Source organism: Brachyistius frenatus, unplaced genomic scaffold (assembly GCF_029030835.1).
Source record: "Brachyistius frenatus isolate BFR_SWC_R1_liver_20210118 unplaced genomic scaffold, ASM2903083v1 Contig_6, whole genome shotgun sequence".
Classification (NCBI taxonomy): Eukaryota; Metazoa; Chordata; class Actinopteri; family Embiotocidae; genus Brachyistius; species Brachyistius frenatus.
The window spans coordinates 5,388,393-5,408,287 of NW_027210605.1; the positions used below are offsets into that span (position 1 = coordinate 5,388,393).

Sequence of the window (19,895 nt, forward strand, 5' to 3'; positions counted from 1 at the left end):
AGCTTCAGTGAGCCAAGAGGCTTCGAGTCGGCAGAATCCCAAACATCATGACAACAAGCCATCAGTCATCTTCCCCCCAAGCTGCTGCGCACACTCGTGTGTTTCCGGAGTTCTTACTGTGGGAACTGAGCGGGGTTAAACATGAAACAGGAGGAAATGTTCATCATTGCAACACGCTCTGTAATATTCTCCCTCGTACAGTATTGTTTTCGCTGCAGGGAAAGAGGAGGAGTTGTTATTTATATATTTATTCCTTTTTGCTTAAACATCCCCTGCTTGTTCACAATGCAGATCAGTAGTCTGCTGTGCATGCTAATCGTGGTTAATAGTAAAATGCTGATAGAGTAATGACACTGTTTTAGTAAATCACTAATCTTCTGTTTAGGTTGAAGAAGGATTATTCCTGTCATCAAAAAAAGAGAAAAATTATAAATCATTGGAAATTTTAAAACGTAAAAGTTTATATAGATCAGGTAGAGGATATTTACAATATCCAAATAGCAGTTTAAAGTCTTTTATTTCCTAAAAAGCAGCTGTAAGGCAGTTAAAATAATTTTGTTTCTCAGTCTGACAATAACATGTAATCTGTGGAGTTTGTTATTGCTCCGCATTGTGATGTTTTTTTACACGTAGAAAACTAAACAACCAAGATACTTTTTTTTTTTTTAAGAGCTCAACTGTTCCATCAAGAGGATTCTCTTGGATCTTTTTGTTCGCATTTCCTTAAGCCTGAAATATTTGCAATATATGTTAACTGGGTGGGATCTTTAATGTTTCGCCAGCATAGCTCAGGTTTAATGACTGGCCCACAAGGAAAAATAAAAACCCAGTATTATTACCGTTTCAGAAATATTCTGTTTTAACAACTTAAAGTTCAACAAAGATTATTAATGCAATCGATGTAAGAAAAAGGTCAGAGTTTTGTGAAATGTCATGCATTTAACCTTCTGTTAAACTGAAATTAGCTTTACGTCCTCATTGTTTAATGTCGTACATTAAAAACAATTATATTTGCAAAACTTAACAAACATTTTTCTTCTTGGAAAAACTTGTTTTTCCCTATCTAAATCCAACATGTAGAGATTTATTGAAGTGGTAACTCTCCCAGCTCGACTTGTCCTATTGATGTAGGTGATAAAATATGAATATAACTATAAAGAATTGATATTAAACTAAAAGAGGGAAATGTTTCAGGCTTTATATGCTATATGCATGAATTAATATGCACCCAGTTGCCAGTTTATTAGACACGCTGAGTGAAAACTAATGCAGTCTAACACAATAGTACATATACTTTCAAGCTTATCTACTGTTTGCTCCATTATGTCAAAACTGCTTTACAGAGGTTTTGATTTTGATTTTAAAAGCTGCAGTTTGTACTGCTGTTAATAATGTTATACTGAAAGGTGTTTCTAATATTTAGTCTACCCTCTCTCACATAAATGAGGTGCACAATAAATCAACACTCCCATGAAACATAAAAGAAAATGAAAAACTAAAACTTTGAAGTGGGATTCAGTGCAGGACTGTTTTATTAGACTTTAGACATTATTTTATTGTTTGTGTAATTTAGATGTATCTAATAAGCTTGCAACTGAGTGCATATGTTACTTTTGTTTTACTTAAAGTTATGGCAAACAAAAGCCCAGACACAGTTAGACCTCCCATGCAATTGTAAAGGTTTCAAGTCCTACATGAACGCATCATCAATGATGAACAGCAAGTTCAAAACAGAAATTTACTGACTCAAATGCAGTATCTGCATATAACAGTACAGTCGAGTCAAAGATATAAATGAGAAAATTAACTGTATTTAGCCACAGATGGATCTCTGCAACAACAAAAAATATATGTCTGTAGTGACCTTCTAAAACTTCACATCAGTTTAAAATCATGTTTTCAGATAATTCTTCCAATCAAAACATCAGAATTTGAAGTTTAATTAAAATATTCAGTGTCAAAACACCAGTATATATTTGCAGTATATGTACATGCCAGAGGGATGTCAGGGGACTTTCTTTTTTCTTTTTTTTTTCATCCCACACTTCTTTGTAATGTAAGAACAATCAAAAGAAAGTGTGCATTGATTAGATTGTGTGTGATGAAGCCATTGGGTGTTATATAATTCTTGGTGATCGATAATGGTCAACATGTGACATTTAGCAGGGTGACTGTTGTGATTACAAGTTCATTCATTTGATCGTTGCTCTTTAGAGGGAAACGTGAGCTCCAGCCGGTGACTCCCTCACTGCCCACCGAGCCGCTCGCCACAGCCGAGACAGTTTCATCACCAACTTACCTTTTTATTGTCACCGATCATCCCTAACTGGGAAGCATTTAAAATGTCATTGATCTTGATAATGCTGTGCCGTAATATGACAGTAACAGTTGTATGAGATTCAGGAAGTCAAATTTCCAAGATTGATGAGTCGTAGCAGTTGAGTTATAATCCATCTACCTGAGTGATGCTCAGGCTCTGTTCCACATGAAGGAGCAGACAAATAAATAAAACCCATAATGGTGACACAGGAAATTGATACTTAACAATCATCTTGAGCAACAAGCACCTGGAGAGACTGGTGGGCAGTCGTTACTACTGTGGAGGGAAAAGGCTGAGAAGGTTAAGGTCATAAAAAGAACAAAACATCCTAAAGGTCGGGCGTAAAAGTTCAGGGTTTTACTGCATGACGGACCAAAGTTTTGCATGTGACACTCACTTCTGGGGAGATTTTACCTCTAGGATTTTCAATATTCTAATAATTTAATAGGAAAACTCAGAAAAACTTTATCCTTATCTTGAATTTTATGGTCACCCAAATTATATTGTAAGAGTAGATGTTGGAGTCCGGGCCGTGGAGATGTGATAAAACGAGGAGAACATACAATACCAGAAAATGTGAAGGCTTTTGTAACTTATAGAAATTCACAGCTGTCAGTTTGAAGCACATGTAAACGGCAATCTCGGATACTGTGGAAAAACATCATAAGTCTCTGCTGGTGTTTTATTCAACAATGTTTCAAGTTTTTGCCTAATAACTTATCTTCATTGGTAGGAGGAGTTTTTTCTCCTTTTTCCTCAAATAGAATCCACTGGTGTGACGTGGTTTGTAAATTAAGTGTACAAAGTGATACAACCATCTTCTTCTTTTTTTTAAAATAATTTTTACAACCACATTTTCTCATGATGCATAAATTTACAAGAGAAATATAAATGACTATGAATACAAATGTTACGAACAGCCGCTCAAAAATATTCTTCAGCAACAATTTTTCATTTGAAATCATCTGAAAATAAATGTTTGCAAATTCTAGAGTTTGCTGCTTTGTATTAAAACATGGAGATTGAACATTTGCAGCCCAAAATATTTGGTGAATAGATAATGGTGCACGAAAGAAAATTTGTAGGACTTGTTTTAATTGTAATCAATTTAACACATAATGTGTTTTTAGGTTATTTTTTTTATATCTTGTAGTTTTTGCCTGCAATGTACATAAACACACGGTCACATCTGTGTTCATTATGATTTTGCCCTGTTTATACTGTGCTGTGGGTAAAATAGTGTGTCGCACTGCCGTCTCACAACAGGAAGGTTCTGGCTTTGAACTTTGGTTTGCATATTACCTGAAGAGTACAGCTTCCTTCTTCTGTCTGTTTTACTGTGGAGTTTACATGTTCTGTGCCTGTGTGAGGTTTCTCTGAGCATTCTGGTTTTCTTCTTCCTCTTTGTTTTTCTGCGTTGGCCCTATGATGGACTGGCGACCTGTCCTTACCATAGACTGTGATAGGCTCCATCCTCCCCGTGACCCTGGTTAGGATAAAGCGGGTATGGATAATAGATGGTAGTATACTGTGCTGTCTCATTATAAAACCAAAGAGAAGCCGTGTTAGGATGCATGCGTGAAGGTTGTTTAAAAGATACTCACACTTGTGTTGTTGCTGAGAGTCCCCCAGGTTCATGTTGTGATCAGTAGGGCCATAAACCGGGTTTATGTTCTGGTTTCATACTCGGCTTTAAACTTTGTCTACAGAAACCTTTCCATCAGATTATGTGTTATAATTTTAGAGAGGGATTTGAAAGTTATTTCTTTGATGAAAAATGTCTCTTGTCACTCCACGACACCACTGCAGATGTTTTCTTAATCACTTTATAATGAGGAGGATACCCTCTTCATGTGCTCTGACAAGGCCTTGTTTACCAAGACTTAAGAAATGAATAAATTGTAAATAAGAAGGTTGTAAACTGAGGCTGCAGGATTGAAAGATTTTTGTGCTTTTGGTGGACATCTATTTCAGTTTATAGAAGTTGTAAAGTGGGTTAGTCGTTGGCATTGATTAGGGATGTGAATGAGTGCATGTATGGATTGTGGTTTAGGATAAAAAAAAAAAAAAACATTAATGAAGACTGAACGGAGAGAAAAAGCTCCTAAATGGAGTATTAGATGTTTTTTGGGAAACTCTCGTGGTTCAGAAGGCTCTGATTTAAGCCATCAGCCAATCAGAAAACTGTTTATGAGCATGTACACCAGTAAGTCCAGGGGCAGACACCTGGACATAGGTTACTATTAACTTCATTTATTTGCTCTGATAGTGATCCCCATATAATGATAATATAAGACTCGCGTGGCCACCAGCAGCGTACTGTGACAGTAAAACGCACAACCTCCTGGCTTTTTGTTTGTTGAGTGTAGGAGCCAACGCTTTGTAAGATACTTAAAGCAGCACATCTTTGTTAAAGCACCGGGCAGTTTTGTTTTCACGGCAGCTTAAGAAAAGTCTCCATGCACAGAGCATTTTTTAAGTCTAACCCCAAATTCAGTTTGAGAACAGCTGCAAATGGGACAGTTGAACATCCGTCACTGTAAAGGACATCGTGAAAAAAATTGTGGAATTAATGATGGACCGTAACCAAAGCTGGTTTCATGGCTTGAATCATTTATCATTTCAAAGATCTACTCAATGCGAAGCTCAGAATTTGGAAAAACATGTAAGGTTTTTAGGCTTTGCAGATCTCCCCCCTCCCTAAAAACAGATGTCATCACACAGGGCAAAGGAGTCAAGTGAGTAAAAAGGAAATAATGACTTTAGCTGCTAACTAGGAGCAACCCAGTGGGAGAACAACCGACTAACTTAATGTTGGAATGGAAGCCTCCCTTTGCAGTGGGGCCCTTGGGGGGAGGCTTTTCTTGACCCCTGGGGATCCCCCTTGACCCCATCCACAGAATTACTGCACTGGAGTATGTGGATCCTCCTGGCTTTTAGCGTCTGGAAAGAGAATGTGTTGAGGAACCAGAGGTAAAGGTCCTATTGAGCCTCGGCGCCATTAAAATCATAAATCACCGGGCATACGCAAGAATCTCAGGAATCCAACACTGTCTGCTTCGTCTTCCTCACAATCCCTCCTCTTTCTGTCTCTTTGTAAGCGAACATATTTTCAGGGAGAACTTTTTTTCTTTCTTTGTCTCTCGCTTGCCCTTTGTTACTTTTCTCCTAAATTACCCAGCTGTCACCACCTCTTTTATACAGTTTGTGGTGTAGCCCTTACTTTATTTGATTCAAAATGTTCACAGAGTTATAGCTGCTGTATAGCTCCCCTGACGCCTGCTGAGACCTGCTGCAAATGGTGTCAAATATTTACATATATTACCAAACGACAGCTGATCCAGAGGCTGATTAAGTAATGAATTAGGAGCAGGAAGTCAATCTATCCAGAACCACTAGGGGATCAACTTCCTTGTTACCGCCCCCATTTCATAGCTGTCAGTGGTCCTCTGTGACAGCTCATTTACAGTAAGGCCACTGATATAAAGCTGTCACAAAATTTGTGTGCAGTTTTGTTTAGTATATTGATACATGGGCTTGATAACATATCAAGTGTGAGAGAAGGTCCGCTCTCCTTCATCATGTCAAGTCGCTGTCTGTCTTTGACATGTAAAACTGTTGAGACCCAGGAGAACATGACCCACTTCTGTCAAATAAATGCATAATGTCCGCTTTTTGCTTTGCGAGAGTGAAAATTTTGAAATAGAAAATAGCAAAAGAAAAAATACATGTTTCCATGACACAGTTTACATTTGAGAATCCACACTTTACAAAGGCACAGTGGATGCCAGTAAATAAAAACAAAGTCTTGTCATTGTCCTTTAAGATAATATGTTGTCATTCGTGATTGAACGCCATTGGTCTCTTGTGGCCTTTTGGCATGTTGGAAGGGCTTCTACGCTACGCAGCTAACATGCCCCCTGAGAGGGAGGCCAGCCCCTACTTGCAGCACTACAATTTGGCTATTGAAGAGGCAAAGGCTGGGAAGGAGGAGGTAGGAGATCTTGTCATGGTGCCCAGTGGGTTCAGAGCTTGTGGTTGGAGTGCTGCAAAGACTGCCTTGTCTCAATGATTAATGGTGTGGAACTCGGAGGCAGAAGCGAGGGAGAGGCTTATGTGACAAGATTGTGCAACTTGAATGCACAATACTGTGGAGTTTTCAATGAATCCAAAGCACGCCTTAATTTGATTACAGAATCTTTCTCATTTTTCCCATTTGGGATCTACTCCAGGAATCCTTAATCATAAAAAACTGCTGGAAGAGATGTAATTGTAATCAGCAATGAATAGGAAAAATGTTGCACACAAGCTTTTCCCAAATGCATTTGTTAAGCATGTACAGTACATTACATCTCAATTAATCAAGAAGGGTATCAAAGACTTGCCGTATCCTTTTAATGCCTTGAACAAAAATATAACATCATTCAATATGAACATTATTCTGCCCATTTCATGTTCAAACAATTTACACAAACAACCTGCTATTTACAGTACATAATGAAAAACAGGCCTAATGTGACACTTAGAAAATATGACAACCACTTAGCTATAATCTGACAACAGAAGCAAGTATAAAACTCACACAGTCTTGACTCCTACATGCATTAAACATGCAACAATACAAAATGTTAGACCCACAAAATTACAGCAAAAAAAACATAATTCATTTTTTTTTTTTTTTTTTTAATATCTTGTGCATGCTGTGTACGGACAATATGAGCAACGAGTTTGCAGCCTGAGAAACACAAATGATATCGCTGTAGCTCTTCTTTAATTAAAATGAGTTCATATAGTTTAATTAAAATCTTTCACGAGTGGTGAAACGGTGTGTTCAGGGGATTTCGACCCTGCTGATCAGACATCCTCCAGTCTTTCATAAGTAAGTGAAAGAAGATGTATGATTAAGGTTTTGATGAGCACAGAAGGGATGGCTGTTATGGGGCCCTAGGGCCAGTTTGAAATGCCAGTGTGGTGATGGCTATCTCCGCCCGTACAGGAGGGCGGTGGGCCATTTTCAACAGATGGAAGTAAGCAGTTCAAATGGGGCAGGTCTGCAGGGTGAATACACTGACCGCTGCTGCTGTCACTGAAGGAGCCGAAGAGAGAGGAATCATAATCCATGGAGTGAAGGACGGAGGAGGAAGTTCTGACAACACATGCATCTGAAAACCTCTGGTGGTCCGCACAGGAGCTCGGGCTAGAGGCCAGGCTGCGCTGGGACAAGTCGGTCACCTTTCCATATTTGTGCTCCTTCTTGTACCGCATCCTGCGGTTCTGGAACCAGATCTTAACCTGCCGGTCAGTGAGCTGCAGCCCAGCGGCCATCTCCAGCCTCCGAAGACGACCCAGGTAAGGGCTGAAGTGGAACTCCTTCTCCAGCTCCAGCAGCTGGTTGTTGGTGAAGGCTGTTCTTTCCCTCCTCAAGCTGTGTCTTCCTGTGCCGGATGGACCACGTGCCTCGCCGCTGACTGATGATGGAGGAAGCGCATGAAGGAGAAGAGGGCGTTAAAAAGAAGTGCCACACATCCAACAAATCTATCCCGAAATGTTGGAAGCCTTCGAGTGGCGGTGAAGGCCTGTGTTAATCCTCAGCCAATCAACCCCGGGAGCAAGTAGAGCCCTCAGCTCTTCCTGTGCATTCACTCATGCTTGAGACACCATACAAGACTGGCTGTCTACTGTGTCATGTGTTCAGGGAAAGTTACCTCCCGAAGAAGCAGTCTGGGGGAAACATCTGACGCCACTACGGCTGCCTGACAGGCCACATTAATCAGAGCAACACACGGAAGCAGACCTGTCAAATCCCCATCTCAGTCACTTAAAAGGTACCTTGGGACCGCCACTGAAAATAACCACCATTAGGGAATTAATTTGACATGTATATGAGCAATACCAGGGCCCTGTTGTTAACAATATAACACGCAGGGGTTAATGGGCACTTAATAAGACCTTACAGTGACCTCAGAGAGAAAACTGTACTCTTTAACAGTACTCCACCACAAAGGGAGGCGGTTTCCCTGCTACATGCTAGCTTGTTTGTAGAATGAAGACAGCGGTGTTTCCCTTTTTAGGTGCAAAATAATGGCATTATTAGAAAATATCCAAAATTGTTTTATTTTGTAAAATGCACACAGATTAAGCTACACTTCACTTTTTGTTCATAGATTGACAGAATTCAGAAGTGTTTGTGCTGCAGCTTTTCTGTTTCGAACATTACTTCTCCACTACAGGACAGGGAGAGCAGTGTTTGTATGCTGTGAACATGATACTGACATTTGCCTAACTGTGCTGCAACAGTATATGGAATAGTAACTTTTGCAAGCTGTTTGGCAGTGGCATCAGTATTGAGTTACACACGCTCCATACACAAATAAGGACCATGTCATGAATTTATATTTGCAGAGCACCTAATGAAGTTTGTGTCGCAAATATTTAGCTGCAGCTTTTAAAAGATACTGATAATAAACAAAACCAGTTACCAGATTGTTCAGAGCCAGTTGTCCGTGGACTCATCCAGGGAAAAATTACTCCTGAGCGGCAGATGGTGAGAAGGCTGCAGCTCCGGCTCTGGAGGTCCAGCTCGCCCTTGGCATGGCAGTGACCCACCGGCTCCAGTGGGCACTCAGACCGCTCATCTGGGTTCAACCTGGAACTGACAGCAGCAGAGGAGGTCATGTTTTGCTGATTAAGTTCTGCTTCTTGGCCCCCTCTTCCTCTTCCTCTTCCTCTCCTCCTCCTCCTTCTTCTTCTTCTTCATTGTAACCCGTGCTTAGTTTTGGCACTTGTCCAGAGCTCATTGCAAAACTGTTGCCATGCAGCTGCAGTAGGAGGGCAGACTGTTGGGGGTCCATGGACCCAGCTCATCAAATTGTCTCAAATAAAAACAGGATTCCCTCAGCAGTAGTAAAGAGAAGACTTCTATCTGTCTAATATCCGATCACAATTAACCTGAATGCATAAAGGCGTGCAGGATAGAGCACTTGGCGTAACCATGTGGAACATTTGAATAATATTTACCAGAAGGGTGCCGTAGTCACGTGTGGCCGTCCTCCAATGACCGAGCTCTGGATTTGAAAAGTAATCCGCTGGCAACTTGGGGCGCTCGAAGAAGCTTCTGCCATATTTTTTCAGACATTTCTCTGAGCAGCCTGCCTCTCTTTACCCTACAGGGATGAAAAAAAAAAAAAAAAAAAACATATAACGGAATATGAATAGACGGCAACAACTGTGTTATCAGTGTGAGAGAGACAGAGGGAGATGAGTTTGTACGGAGAGGGGGAAACATGGCAGAGAGGGGGGAGACAAAGATTGCACGTGTGGTGAGGAACGTCTGATTAGAAACTGAGCGTAGGATTGTGGTAAAATTGTAAATACTTTGACAGGACGCGTTTATGTGAAGGAGCCGCCGTTTGCAGCTGCACAGCCTGAACTTTTTGGTGGTAGGTTTTTATCAAATACAACGCGAGGAGTTCGCGCTCCAGTAGGCTTTGTGTCTGTGAGATGGAATAGTGCGGTTAATAACTGGTTATCTTGACCACAACTCATTATTTTTCTGTCAAATTTTAGATATAAATAAAATTTAAATAAATTGCATTTTGTGGTAGGCTATCCCCCCCCCCCTCCTCCAGGAAAACTATAAATAACGATAGTGTATTTATCTCCGCGTTTTATGCTACGAGAGGCTTTAAAGTTTTGTTTTTTCTTCTGTAAAACGAAATCATTATTTTTGATAGCTCTGTTTGCAACTATTTTAACTGCTCATTAAAAATCGTCGGATTTGCCTTTAAATAACAACATATGCTTCTAACTGTCGGAGTGGAAGTGTAGCTTTGGCTTAATAGGATTCACTGGGAGTGGTCAAACAAAGGCTTGACAGTCATTGCCACACAAAGACAAAGGAGGCAATCATTTAAGATTTTTTTTTTTTCTATAGGAGGATTCAAAGCATTTGAATTAATCAGGCATCACTGTACAGTATCAAGCGCTGCCGTTGGTGGCTCTGAGGCAACACTCAAACACAGGATTTTTTTTTGTTGTGTTTTTTTTTTGATGCGAAATCCCGCTTCAAGCACGACTGCGTGGACAAAAGATGTTCAGTGTCGAGCTCATATGTGCGTGTTTTTGCAGCTACACTGCCGAGCATTTACAAGGAACCTGGAAACAAAGCTATGAAGGCGCAATACTGTTAAATAAAATATGAATCTGCAACTTCATTTAAAAACCCCATAATAAATTTTTGTTTTTGCGGGAAATTATTTTGGCTAAAAGCTACATCAATTGTGGCCTAACTAAGTTACACCGAGACAAAAAAAACCTCATAAAATGTGTTTGTTTAATTTTAACAATCCACAAATGTATGCAAAATGGATAAATAACTACTGAATCAATCACGAAATTTTAAATAGTGCACCTTAAACCATGTCCCAAAACGAGAGGAGTTCTGCATATTCAGGGCCAGTATCAATCTTAGCTGAAGCAGGCGTTAGATATAAGATCCTTCTGCTGTTTCACTACAACAAAGCTGTCGAGAAAACCCTCTTTAGATGTCTCGGAGGTGATGGATTATACACTCAGGGTTGCATAGCTTGGGAGGAGAGGAGCCTTCCTCTTTTTTTCAGTTTCACCCCTGCTGCCATCATCACCGAGGTTTTACCTGAACCTCCAGAGTGGAGTCACGTCCTTAGATTTATTTTTAATAAATAGATTTATTGTTTTGGCATCAACAAGGACATAATGCAACTACTTCAACCCCATACTCAATATCTTATTGGTTTCAACATTAAATTACATTCATTTGGCTATTATTATTATTGATTCACAATTTTTAACTGTGTAAAATGTTAAAAGTTTAGTTTGAAGAATGGATTTTTTTATTTTGGACAAGTGATGAAGACTTTGGACAGGATTAGTCTTTTTTAAACTGGTTTCAGTTGATGTTGAGCAGAGCAAAAATATGGCATTTGTTTGTAACATGACCTTATTTTTTTTTTTATTACTGTTGTTATGATTATATTATTATTATTGTTATTATTATTATTATTATCATCATCATCATCATCAGGTGAGTCAGGCAGTGTACATGAAGACTGGGTGAAATGGGGGGAAAGTAATTAAATTCGTTTTGTTTTCCTTACCTCACACCCTTGAACACACTCTCTGAATTGGAGATAGAATCTATGATATAGTAGCTCAGCCAGACCATAATTTAGCTCCTCCGCGCCTCCACCACAATTCTCCGTGAACTCTGTTTGAACCGCCTCAGTGGCAATAAATCATTTTTCTCTCTCACACAAAAGCGCGCCGGTCGCTCTGGGTGTCAACCCTTTTACAATTCCTCCTTACCTTCTGCGCTCTCTCGCCTGCTGACACAAACAACCAAGGAAATTGTCGATAAACTTTTTATTTTTCATTCCAATAACGCACTGAGAAAACGCTCCTGCAAGGAGACCGGGAAGTATCTGCAGCTGCGCACGAGCGGCGGAAATCGGGCGGATGCAACAGATTTATGTTTTTATTTTCTTTTTACATATATTCTACATTTATGTAATATATATATCCCTCAGCCACACCTAAAAACATAACTGTTTCTCGGCGCTCAAAGAAGGCACGCATCAGTTAATGTATTTCCAGGGGACAGAGCTCGGCAGATAAGAGGAGACTGAGAGAGGGCTGGGGAGAAGACGTTAATGGGCAGAGGATGCTGTCGGTTAAAACGGTGCATACAAATGGCGCTGTCTTGGCAGAGCAAGGAGAAGATTTATGGGCCCGGTGCCCTATATTGCTGTAAACAATGCAGAGTGAAATGAAAGGACTAGAGTTTGCAGACTGCACTTCATAAGTGAGGAAAAGACACACATTGTCAATTTCCCAAACAAGTCCCGACTTTTGTATAAGTCTGTGCATTAACATAGAGTATTAATTTGGGCCCGTATACAGCAGCCCACTGTAAATCCTGGCCTGGAGAATGGAAGCAAGCATAAATCCTGCAGTCCTGAGCCAAAGGAGTTCCTTTTGAAGATGTAAAATTAGGAAATGACGTCTTGCTCAGAAGAAATGTTTTTCAAAATACAGTCATAAATTCAAAGTATGCTATAGCTTATAAAACTGGAGATATTTTTTGTTGTTAAATGTTACTCTTGAGATCTGGTTTACACTTAAGTACTGACTGATTATCTCAACAATTAAAGCCCATACGTTTGCTCCTCATGTAATATTTAGCTGTATATATATATATTTATGTTTTATATGTCTATTTATGTCTGTTACTGAGTATGTGTAATGAGAGCAAGTTATAACAGTAGTGACATTCCTTCTATGTGTAAACATACCTGGTCAATAGTGATTCTGATATAGCCTATTATAGGCCTGTTTTAAAGCACTGAAAATATTAATACATCTTTTTTAATATATATTATCGCATGCAAAATCCTGTATTTTTTTGTATTTTTAAATTTTAGGAGGGGGTGACATTTTGATTGTAACATTCTGTTGCATATTATATTTCTAACGACATGTGTAAATATAACTGCAGCGGTAGTCCTGTTAGTGCTCAAAGTACAACATCACTGCAGCAGAAATGCAACTGGTGGCCTCACAAATGCACCGGAGAATCATTTTCGGAGAACAAATCAAATAAAAAGCGCATTTCACTTAACCTATAGGCTTCATAATTGCGGATCTATAGTCTCAGGATCGCATATTCAGATCACTTTTGCTGATGAAAAGTGAATCACATAATCATAACTCAATCTAGCGACTGCCTGGGCCCCTGGTGACACCTTGAACGGAGGAAAATGACTGTAATTTCTAAGGTCCTCAACGATGCAGCAAATAGGCTAATTAAATATTTCTCAGCGAGGCGTTATGATGACATAAAGTATACTCGTAGGTTTATACCATGCCATCATTTCCTTTGTGATGTGAAGTCTGCAGAATGTTGATCCAAGCTGCTCTGTCGTCCCCTGCTCCAAATGTTTGCCAGCGCTGACAGTAAATCATTTTAACATTTCTGATGGATTTTTAAAATTCAGTTTTATGTAAATTAATATAGCTCCACCTCTGCCGCGCACGCGCGCACACACACACACACACACACACACACACACACACACACCAGAGCCTGGTGCATTTGCTCCCCTGAGTGAACGGATGGGAGAGAGAGATTTACGGATTTATGACACACCCACTGCTGGTCAATGTGAGACAGCCTCTCTGTCCCTGAAAAATAGCAGCGTGACCCCTGTTTCAACTCTCCGCCTTTATGCAGCTGCCATGGCTGCCGTTTAAACACACTACACCATAACAATACTCTGGCCAACCAAAGAGGTTGAAGAAGACACTCACCTGAGACGACTGTAAAAACATTTGTATTAAAACCCGGTGTAGGCAATAAAAGCAGGTAATAAACTACATGCGTCGGACCAGCTGATCATTTTGGTTTCGTATTTGTTCTTGTTCAAACATTTCGATGGCTGTTTGTGTAAAGTTTTTATATCTTCCAAGCGAGAGTCCTCGCCTTCGGTGCTCATAAATCACGGGGAGCCTGCAGCGGTGCAATGTGAGCTGAAAATCATGTGTGATTCAACAGTCTCAAGTCGGAGAAGAAACCAGTTAGAGCTGAGTAAGTGCTGAGGAATTTAAACACTGAACTTCAAACATAAAACACACGATATTCCTGCAAGGTGGTGAGGTTAAGAATAAGTACAACTCCTCTCACAGTTACTCCACAGTCAGCTTAAGCCAAAAGGCTCCCTAAATGTAAATAGTTGAATTGAAATGAAAATCGACATGCTTTATTCTAAACTTTAAGAATATTATTATTATTGTTATTATTATTATTAATAAGAAGAAGACAAAAGATGAACCCTTTACGCATAGATCTTATTTTTAATTAATGATCTTCTGACAGGTAAAACCACATAACTGAAGTTTATAGACTTAACAAATTATATGTTTACTTAGATTATGTCAGAACAGAAAAATAAACGTGAAGTTTACAATGTATGATTTCAATCCTTAAATTTAATGATGATAGATATCTGTATAAATATTTAAAAATTAAAAAAAAATACAAACTTTGCCTTGTGCAGAGAATTAGAGAAAAGCTTTACAACAAAAGCCTGGGACTGATTTATGACCGACAAACGACGCAAGCTTTTGTTTAAATAGAAATACTATAAATCTCACTTTGTTTATTCCCAGAATATGATAAATCCCACAAAGCCTCATACAGGTGTATTATTGAACTATTTGGCAAAGCTCATTCAAATTAAGCCTTATGTACACAAACCTTCAGTTACAAGAGCACAAACAAAAGGCACGTCTCTCTTCATTGTTAAAAGTGTAATCTGAGCTTCACCTGTAGCCACAGGAGAAGGAAAAGGATGAATTATCACATTCGAGTGACAGATAGTGAGATTAGTTTGGCTTTCAGTGTCAACTGTTTATCCTGGAAGACATGCCGTCAAATACTTTCTCCATCAACGCTGAACATTTTGTCGTGACCACAAAGATCAGACGTGTTGCTCAATACATTTCGAGAGGATCATAATACTTTAAAGGAAACAAAAACACAGAGGAAGACTTTCAAAATAAACAATAAACAATCGCCAATATTTACTGTATTAGGAAAATGCTCAAAAAAAAAAAAAAACATCCCTTATATTTTTTCCTAATTTGTCAGCATACGCCAAGTAGGTTTCATTTTCTCCCATGTGAGAAAAAAATTTGCATGTGGATAAAACTTAAAAGTTTTTGGGAAGTGGGGAGTCTACGTTGAAAGTTTGCAAGGATTTTTGTGAGTGGAAACTTGAAGGTCCTTGTCCATAAACTAATCACAATGACCAACTGTCCCAGTACTGTCAGAAACACCTATAATTGGCAGCTTGCTTTTGAGTGGAAGTGCTGACCTGAGACCAGTTATTCTCTTAAGTCACGCACAAGTCATGTGACCGCACCAAAGTGCAGCTATTTTTACTGCCCTTTTTTGGGGGAGACTTTAGGGAATACACTAATCACTGGATAAAAACGGACGCTTTTTTTTTTTTATATTGAGCCTATTTTTAATGGCACTGAAATTGTAAGCAAGCATTTGATATGAGTGTATAAAACAAAAATAATGGTAGCATAATAGTAGAACCTTATTTTTTTCTCCACACAGGCTCGAAAAAAATATTGCAAAAAAAAAAAAAAGATTATTGCAACAATGAATACTAGTTATTACTTCTGTAACTCCGGTAAAAGTCACCACAAAACATTCAGACAGAACCGTAAGATGCTCCAATTAGAGAAGGCGCATGTTTGGAAGTCCTGAAGGTCTGCTGGCTGCAGAGAAGAGGACTGTCCGAAAGTTCAACACTGTCCGGTGTCACCCCGCTTAACAAAGGGAGCAGCACATTCAGTGATGCCCCGCCGCAGGCCTCTCTATAGGCACCACGTAGAAAAGTCCACAAAGAAAGCCGAGGCCAAGGGGGACCATCGAGGGCGCACACAGAAGGTACACGTATAGAGAGTGAGTCAGGTCACAGGGTTGGAGAGGTCGGCCATCCAGACTGAAATGAGCCTAATGGGACAGAAAACGTGTCCTCGAGGTGAACTCGGCCTTCTCCCATTTCACCCCCAAACTTCAATAAAGTACCTTTTCAGCCTCGCGACATGGAGGCGACAGGGCCTAGAAAGGGGCTGGAGGGATGCTGCGACTGCGGCGAGCACATTAATTTCTCTAATCTGTCCAGCAACATAAAGGCTTGTGGATTCATTTTTCAGCGCCGTCTCTTCACTATTCTAAGTGTCTTTCCAAAGCCCCGTTCAGAAAGCAGATTGTACCCTCTTTGGTCCAGTTAAAACGGTCCATTTTCAAGTCCAGTTTAACTCTCACGTTTGTGAATAGTAGTAAAGGATACAGGCTGCTACATAATATTTGATAGGATCAAAACTGGCTGTTGTCAGGGCTGTTGTCCAGAACATAACACAAAGCTCTCCAGTGAAAGATTGATGATGGAGAATACCTCTTCCTTTTGTGTTCTCCTTGCCTCCCACTAAGCAAGGCATTTTATAAGACCTATTCATGTCACAATTTTAATAATCTATCAAATTCTTGCGCCTCTTTGGCTTCAAGTCATGTTGAAACTGAAATCCTTCAGCGCAGATCTACCCAAAATAGGAAAAAAAACGAAAAAAAAAAACGGCGTCTTAACAAAAGTCTGAAGACATTTCAGGGTGCAGATTGAACGATATTATTTTCTCAGACTGTTGTATCAGTCCAGCAGGTCTACATGTCGTAAACAGTCCTGCACTGTGTTGGTTCTCATGCCAGATGAAAGACGCTCGATGACGTTGCACAGAGACGCACCAAGCACCATTTCTCCCTTTTTATTTTTTTTTTTTGAGGGGGGCGGGGAGGGGATTGTAGGTTTTTGAATTCTCGGGAGCTGCATACTGTGGAGGTCTAAACTGCCCACTGGGGAAACAGCAGGCAAATGTGGCAAAGTGTTTACACAAGCAAAAATCAAACAGTGAACACACAAGAAAACATCAGCATTCCACCTCATAGCGAGGGCACTGCTCCACAGCCTGATAACAAAGGTCAGCCAGTGATTATTTCACCACCATCTTCACTGGGACATTTAACGAAGACCACACGACGCGTCATGTTAAATCTACCTGCAGTTCACGACTTTATTTTATTTTTGATTTATTTTTTACATTGTAAATCTCAGTCGCATGGGCGCAGAGGCTTATAGAAAAATCAGAGCAACGATTTATGTTACAAAATAAATAATACTTTCACAACAACTTATAATGGCTAACACATTGCAAAATGTTCTCTAAATTAATCGCATGCATGTTTGTGTTCAAGTCAGGACGGAGGAAGAAGCAAAGAGCTTCATTTGTACCACTGGCAGAGACAGTGCAGTGCGAACTGGAGGGCCTCAGTGGCTCGTCTGTTAATTGAATGCCCTTCAGACTGATTAGGTTGCACGTAAAGCACAGCGCAAACTATTTCATTTTCATAGTTTAGAAATAACTTCAATAAATGATGAGTGAGGCTTTAACATACAGACACAGACACACGCACACACGCGCGCGCGCACACACACACACACACACACACACACATACACACACACATACACACACACACACACACAGTATGTCTGTACACACTGCTGATTTACAGACACAAAAAGGAGCAGCAGGGTTGATGAACACAGTCCGAAAACACAGTGATTCTTGTTTCCCGCATGAAATGTTGACTCCTCACACATCTGTGTACTTCTTAGATACTCCAATCTACAAGAGTGGACCCCCATGTCACCTAAAATGAACTTCGACCAAACGTATGTAAAACTAGTAGACACTCACTGCTTTATTGACCAATATGATTAGCACAAATACACTAAACTCCGTTTATTGCATTTCACAATAATCTGCTTTTTAACGGTCTAAACACAACATCAACACCACAAAACTAAATTGTAAATCAAAATCCTGTTTCTGAAATACACGAGGTAATTCACACATTGTTTTTTATCCTAAACATACAAGTTCAAGATCAATGGTGTGTTCCAGCTTTTTTATACCAAAAATAACTATCATTATAGTGATTTTCTTCCAGTGTTGTTTGAAATAAATAGATTGTGCATTTCACCTTGGGCAGCTGGGCAAAAGAATGGCCCACAATAACATTTTGATAAAATGTATATTTTTTCTACTTTTTCTTCCTTCATTCAAAACATTTTTTTTTTTTTAATAAAAAACATCATTTTAATTGAACTTCAAATAAATTAAACCCTGTGTCACGTAAAAATAATTCATCGGTATTCGCAGTAATCCATGCTATATAACATGCATTTTATATAACTTTGGACTTAAAGGAAACCGCACAAGATAGCTACGAAAACAAAATATATAATTGTTCTATAAATAACCAGTTCTTTTTCTACCCCCAATCTTGGTTCGTGGTTTTATAACCTGGTAATATCCTCGCCATGCTGTGCTCCGGTGAGTTCGTCGGGGGCCCCAGTGTTAGTGGCCGAGGCAGCGGCAACAGCGCCGGCTGCTGAGCTTGTGTTGGACCCGGAGGACGAGGAGGAGGATCTCACTTTGGTGTTCGGGAGCCTGTGATCCTTTTTCCATTTCATCCTGCGGTTTTGAAACCAGATTTTAATCTGTCGCTCGGAGAGAACCAGGGTGTGTGCGATCTCGATGCGCCTCCGCCGAGTTAAATATCGGTTATAGTGGAATTCCTTCTCCAATTCTAAGACTTGCTGCCGGGTGTATGCTGTCCTAGACCGCTTGGGCTCCGTCCCATTGTAACCAGAGTTCACTGGAAAAAGGAGAAGTGGAGAGAAAGGGAGACAGAGAAGGGAGGAAAGGAGGGGTAAACAAGAATGGCCTCAACTGAGATATGGCTGGAAAGATTTATTGGATATGAATGTTTAGCTGTTTGAGAAATTTAAATGGGAAGTTAAGAACTTCTCAGCGTAATGAGAGGACACTCACATCCAACTATGAGCTAAATTATTAATGCAAGATTACAAAGCTCAGTTTTTTTTCTTATTCATTTCTCCCCCTCTCTCTATCGCGCAATACATAACAGCAGAAGCCACATGGTGATACGGCTGCCCTGAGTATACCTCGGCTATAAAATTTATGGTGGGTGTAATTACCAATGCCGAGTCGTAAATCCGCCTCAATTGTGCCATTTCAAAGGCTTCCCTGCTATCGGAGCAGGGGCTGGCAACGAGATGGGAGTCAGAGGGACTGATAAAGGGAGGGAAAGGGAGAGAGGAGCATGAGGAGAGCAGGGAACATAAACACACAAGTTGCCTACCAGTGCTGACGTGAATTTTCTTCATCCATGGGTACACCACAGGCTGTTTGGAGGAGGCTGTGCTGTTTGGATGCTCCGGGGTAGCTTGGTTGCAGGCGGAGGTAGCGGCCGGTGGGGTGGCGGGGGACATGGACAACTGTGGGGTTTCACATGAAGCAGGTTGCCCTTTCCCTGTCAGTAGGTGCGCCGAATGGGGTATTCCATGTCCCCTTGGCGTGTCAGGTTCAGGGATGCTTGCACAGTTATACTGGCGCTCTTGGTAGCTCGCCCGCGGAGGATATAACTCCTGATGGTGATGCTGGTAGCCAGACTCCCTTGCGCGGCTGTAATATTCTGGACTATGCTCAGGGATGTAGTTATTTTGCGAATATTCCTCGCATGGAGGAAATTTCGGATCAATGTAGTTAGACTCCATCAAATACGAGCTCATGATCATTAATTTCTGGAGTGGAAAATAATTTTTCTAGCTTTGTCGTTTTTCTGCTCCATAAAGCCCTCCTACTTGCGAGCAGCCCTGTAAAGTTACTTTTACCACGTGACCCAATGGCCCAATAGCAGAGTAAGAGGTAGTTCCCGGATAAGGAACCAGAGGTATTTAGCATACCTACAGTCGCCATTGTGGGCACAAATCTCTGTCTCTCTCTCTCTCTCTCTCTCTCTCTCTCTCTCTCTCTCTCTCTCTCTCTCTCTCTCTCCCCCCCTCTCTCTGGTTCTGTTACCAAGGCAATTGATCTTGGGGAC

General features: G+C 40.3%; 1 protein-coding gene across 1 annotated transcript; it reads right to left on the reverse strand.

Annotated features, from left to right (window-relative positions):
- Positions 1-6,671: 6,671 nt before the first annotated feature.
- Positions 6,672-19,853, reverse strand: hoxc4a (homeobox C4a). The gene is given in 6 exon segments (XM_069689125.1): positions 6,672-7,788; positions 8,800-8,972; positions 9,338-9,410; positions 9,413-9,483; positions 18,293-18,647; positions 19,155-19,853. Coding segments are annotated over 6 exon segments (1,632 nt in total). The 5' UTR covers positions 19,591-19,853; the 3' UTR covers positions 6,672-7,264.
- Between the last annotated feature and the right edge of the window lie 42 nt (positions 19,854-19,895).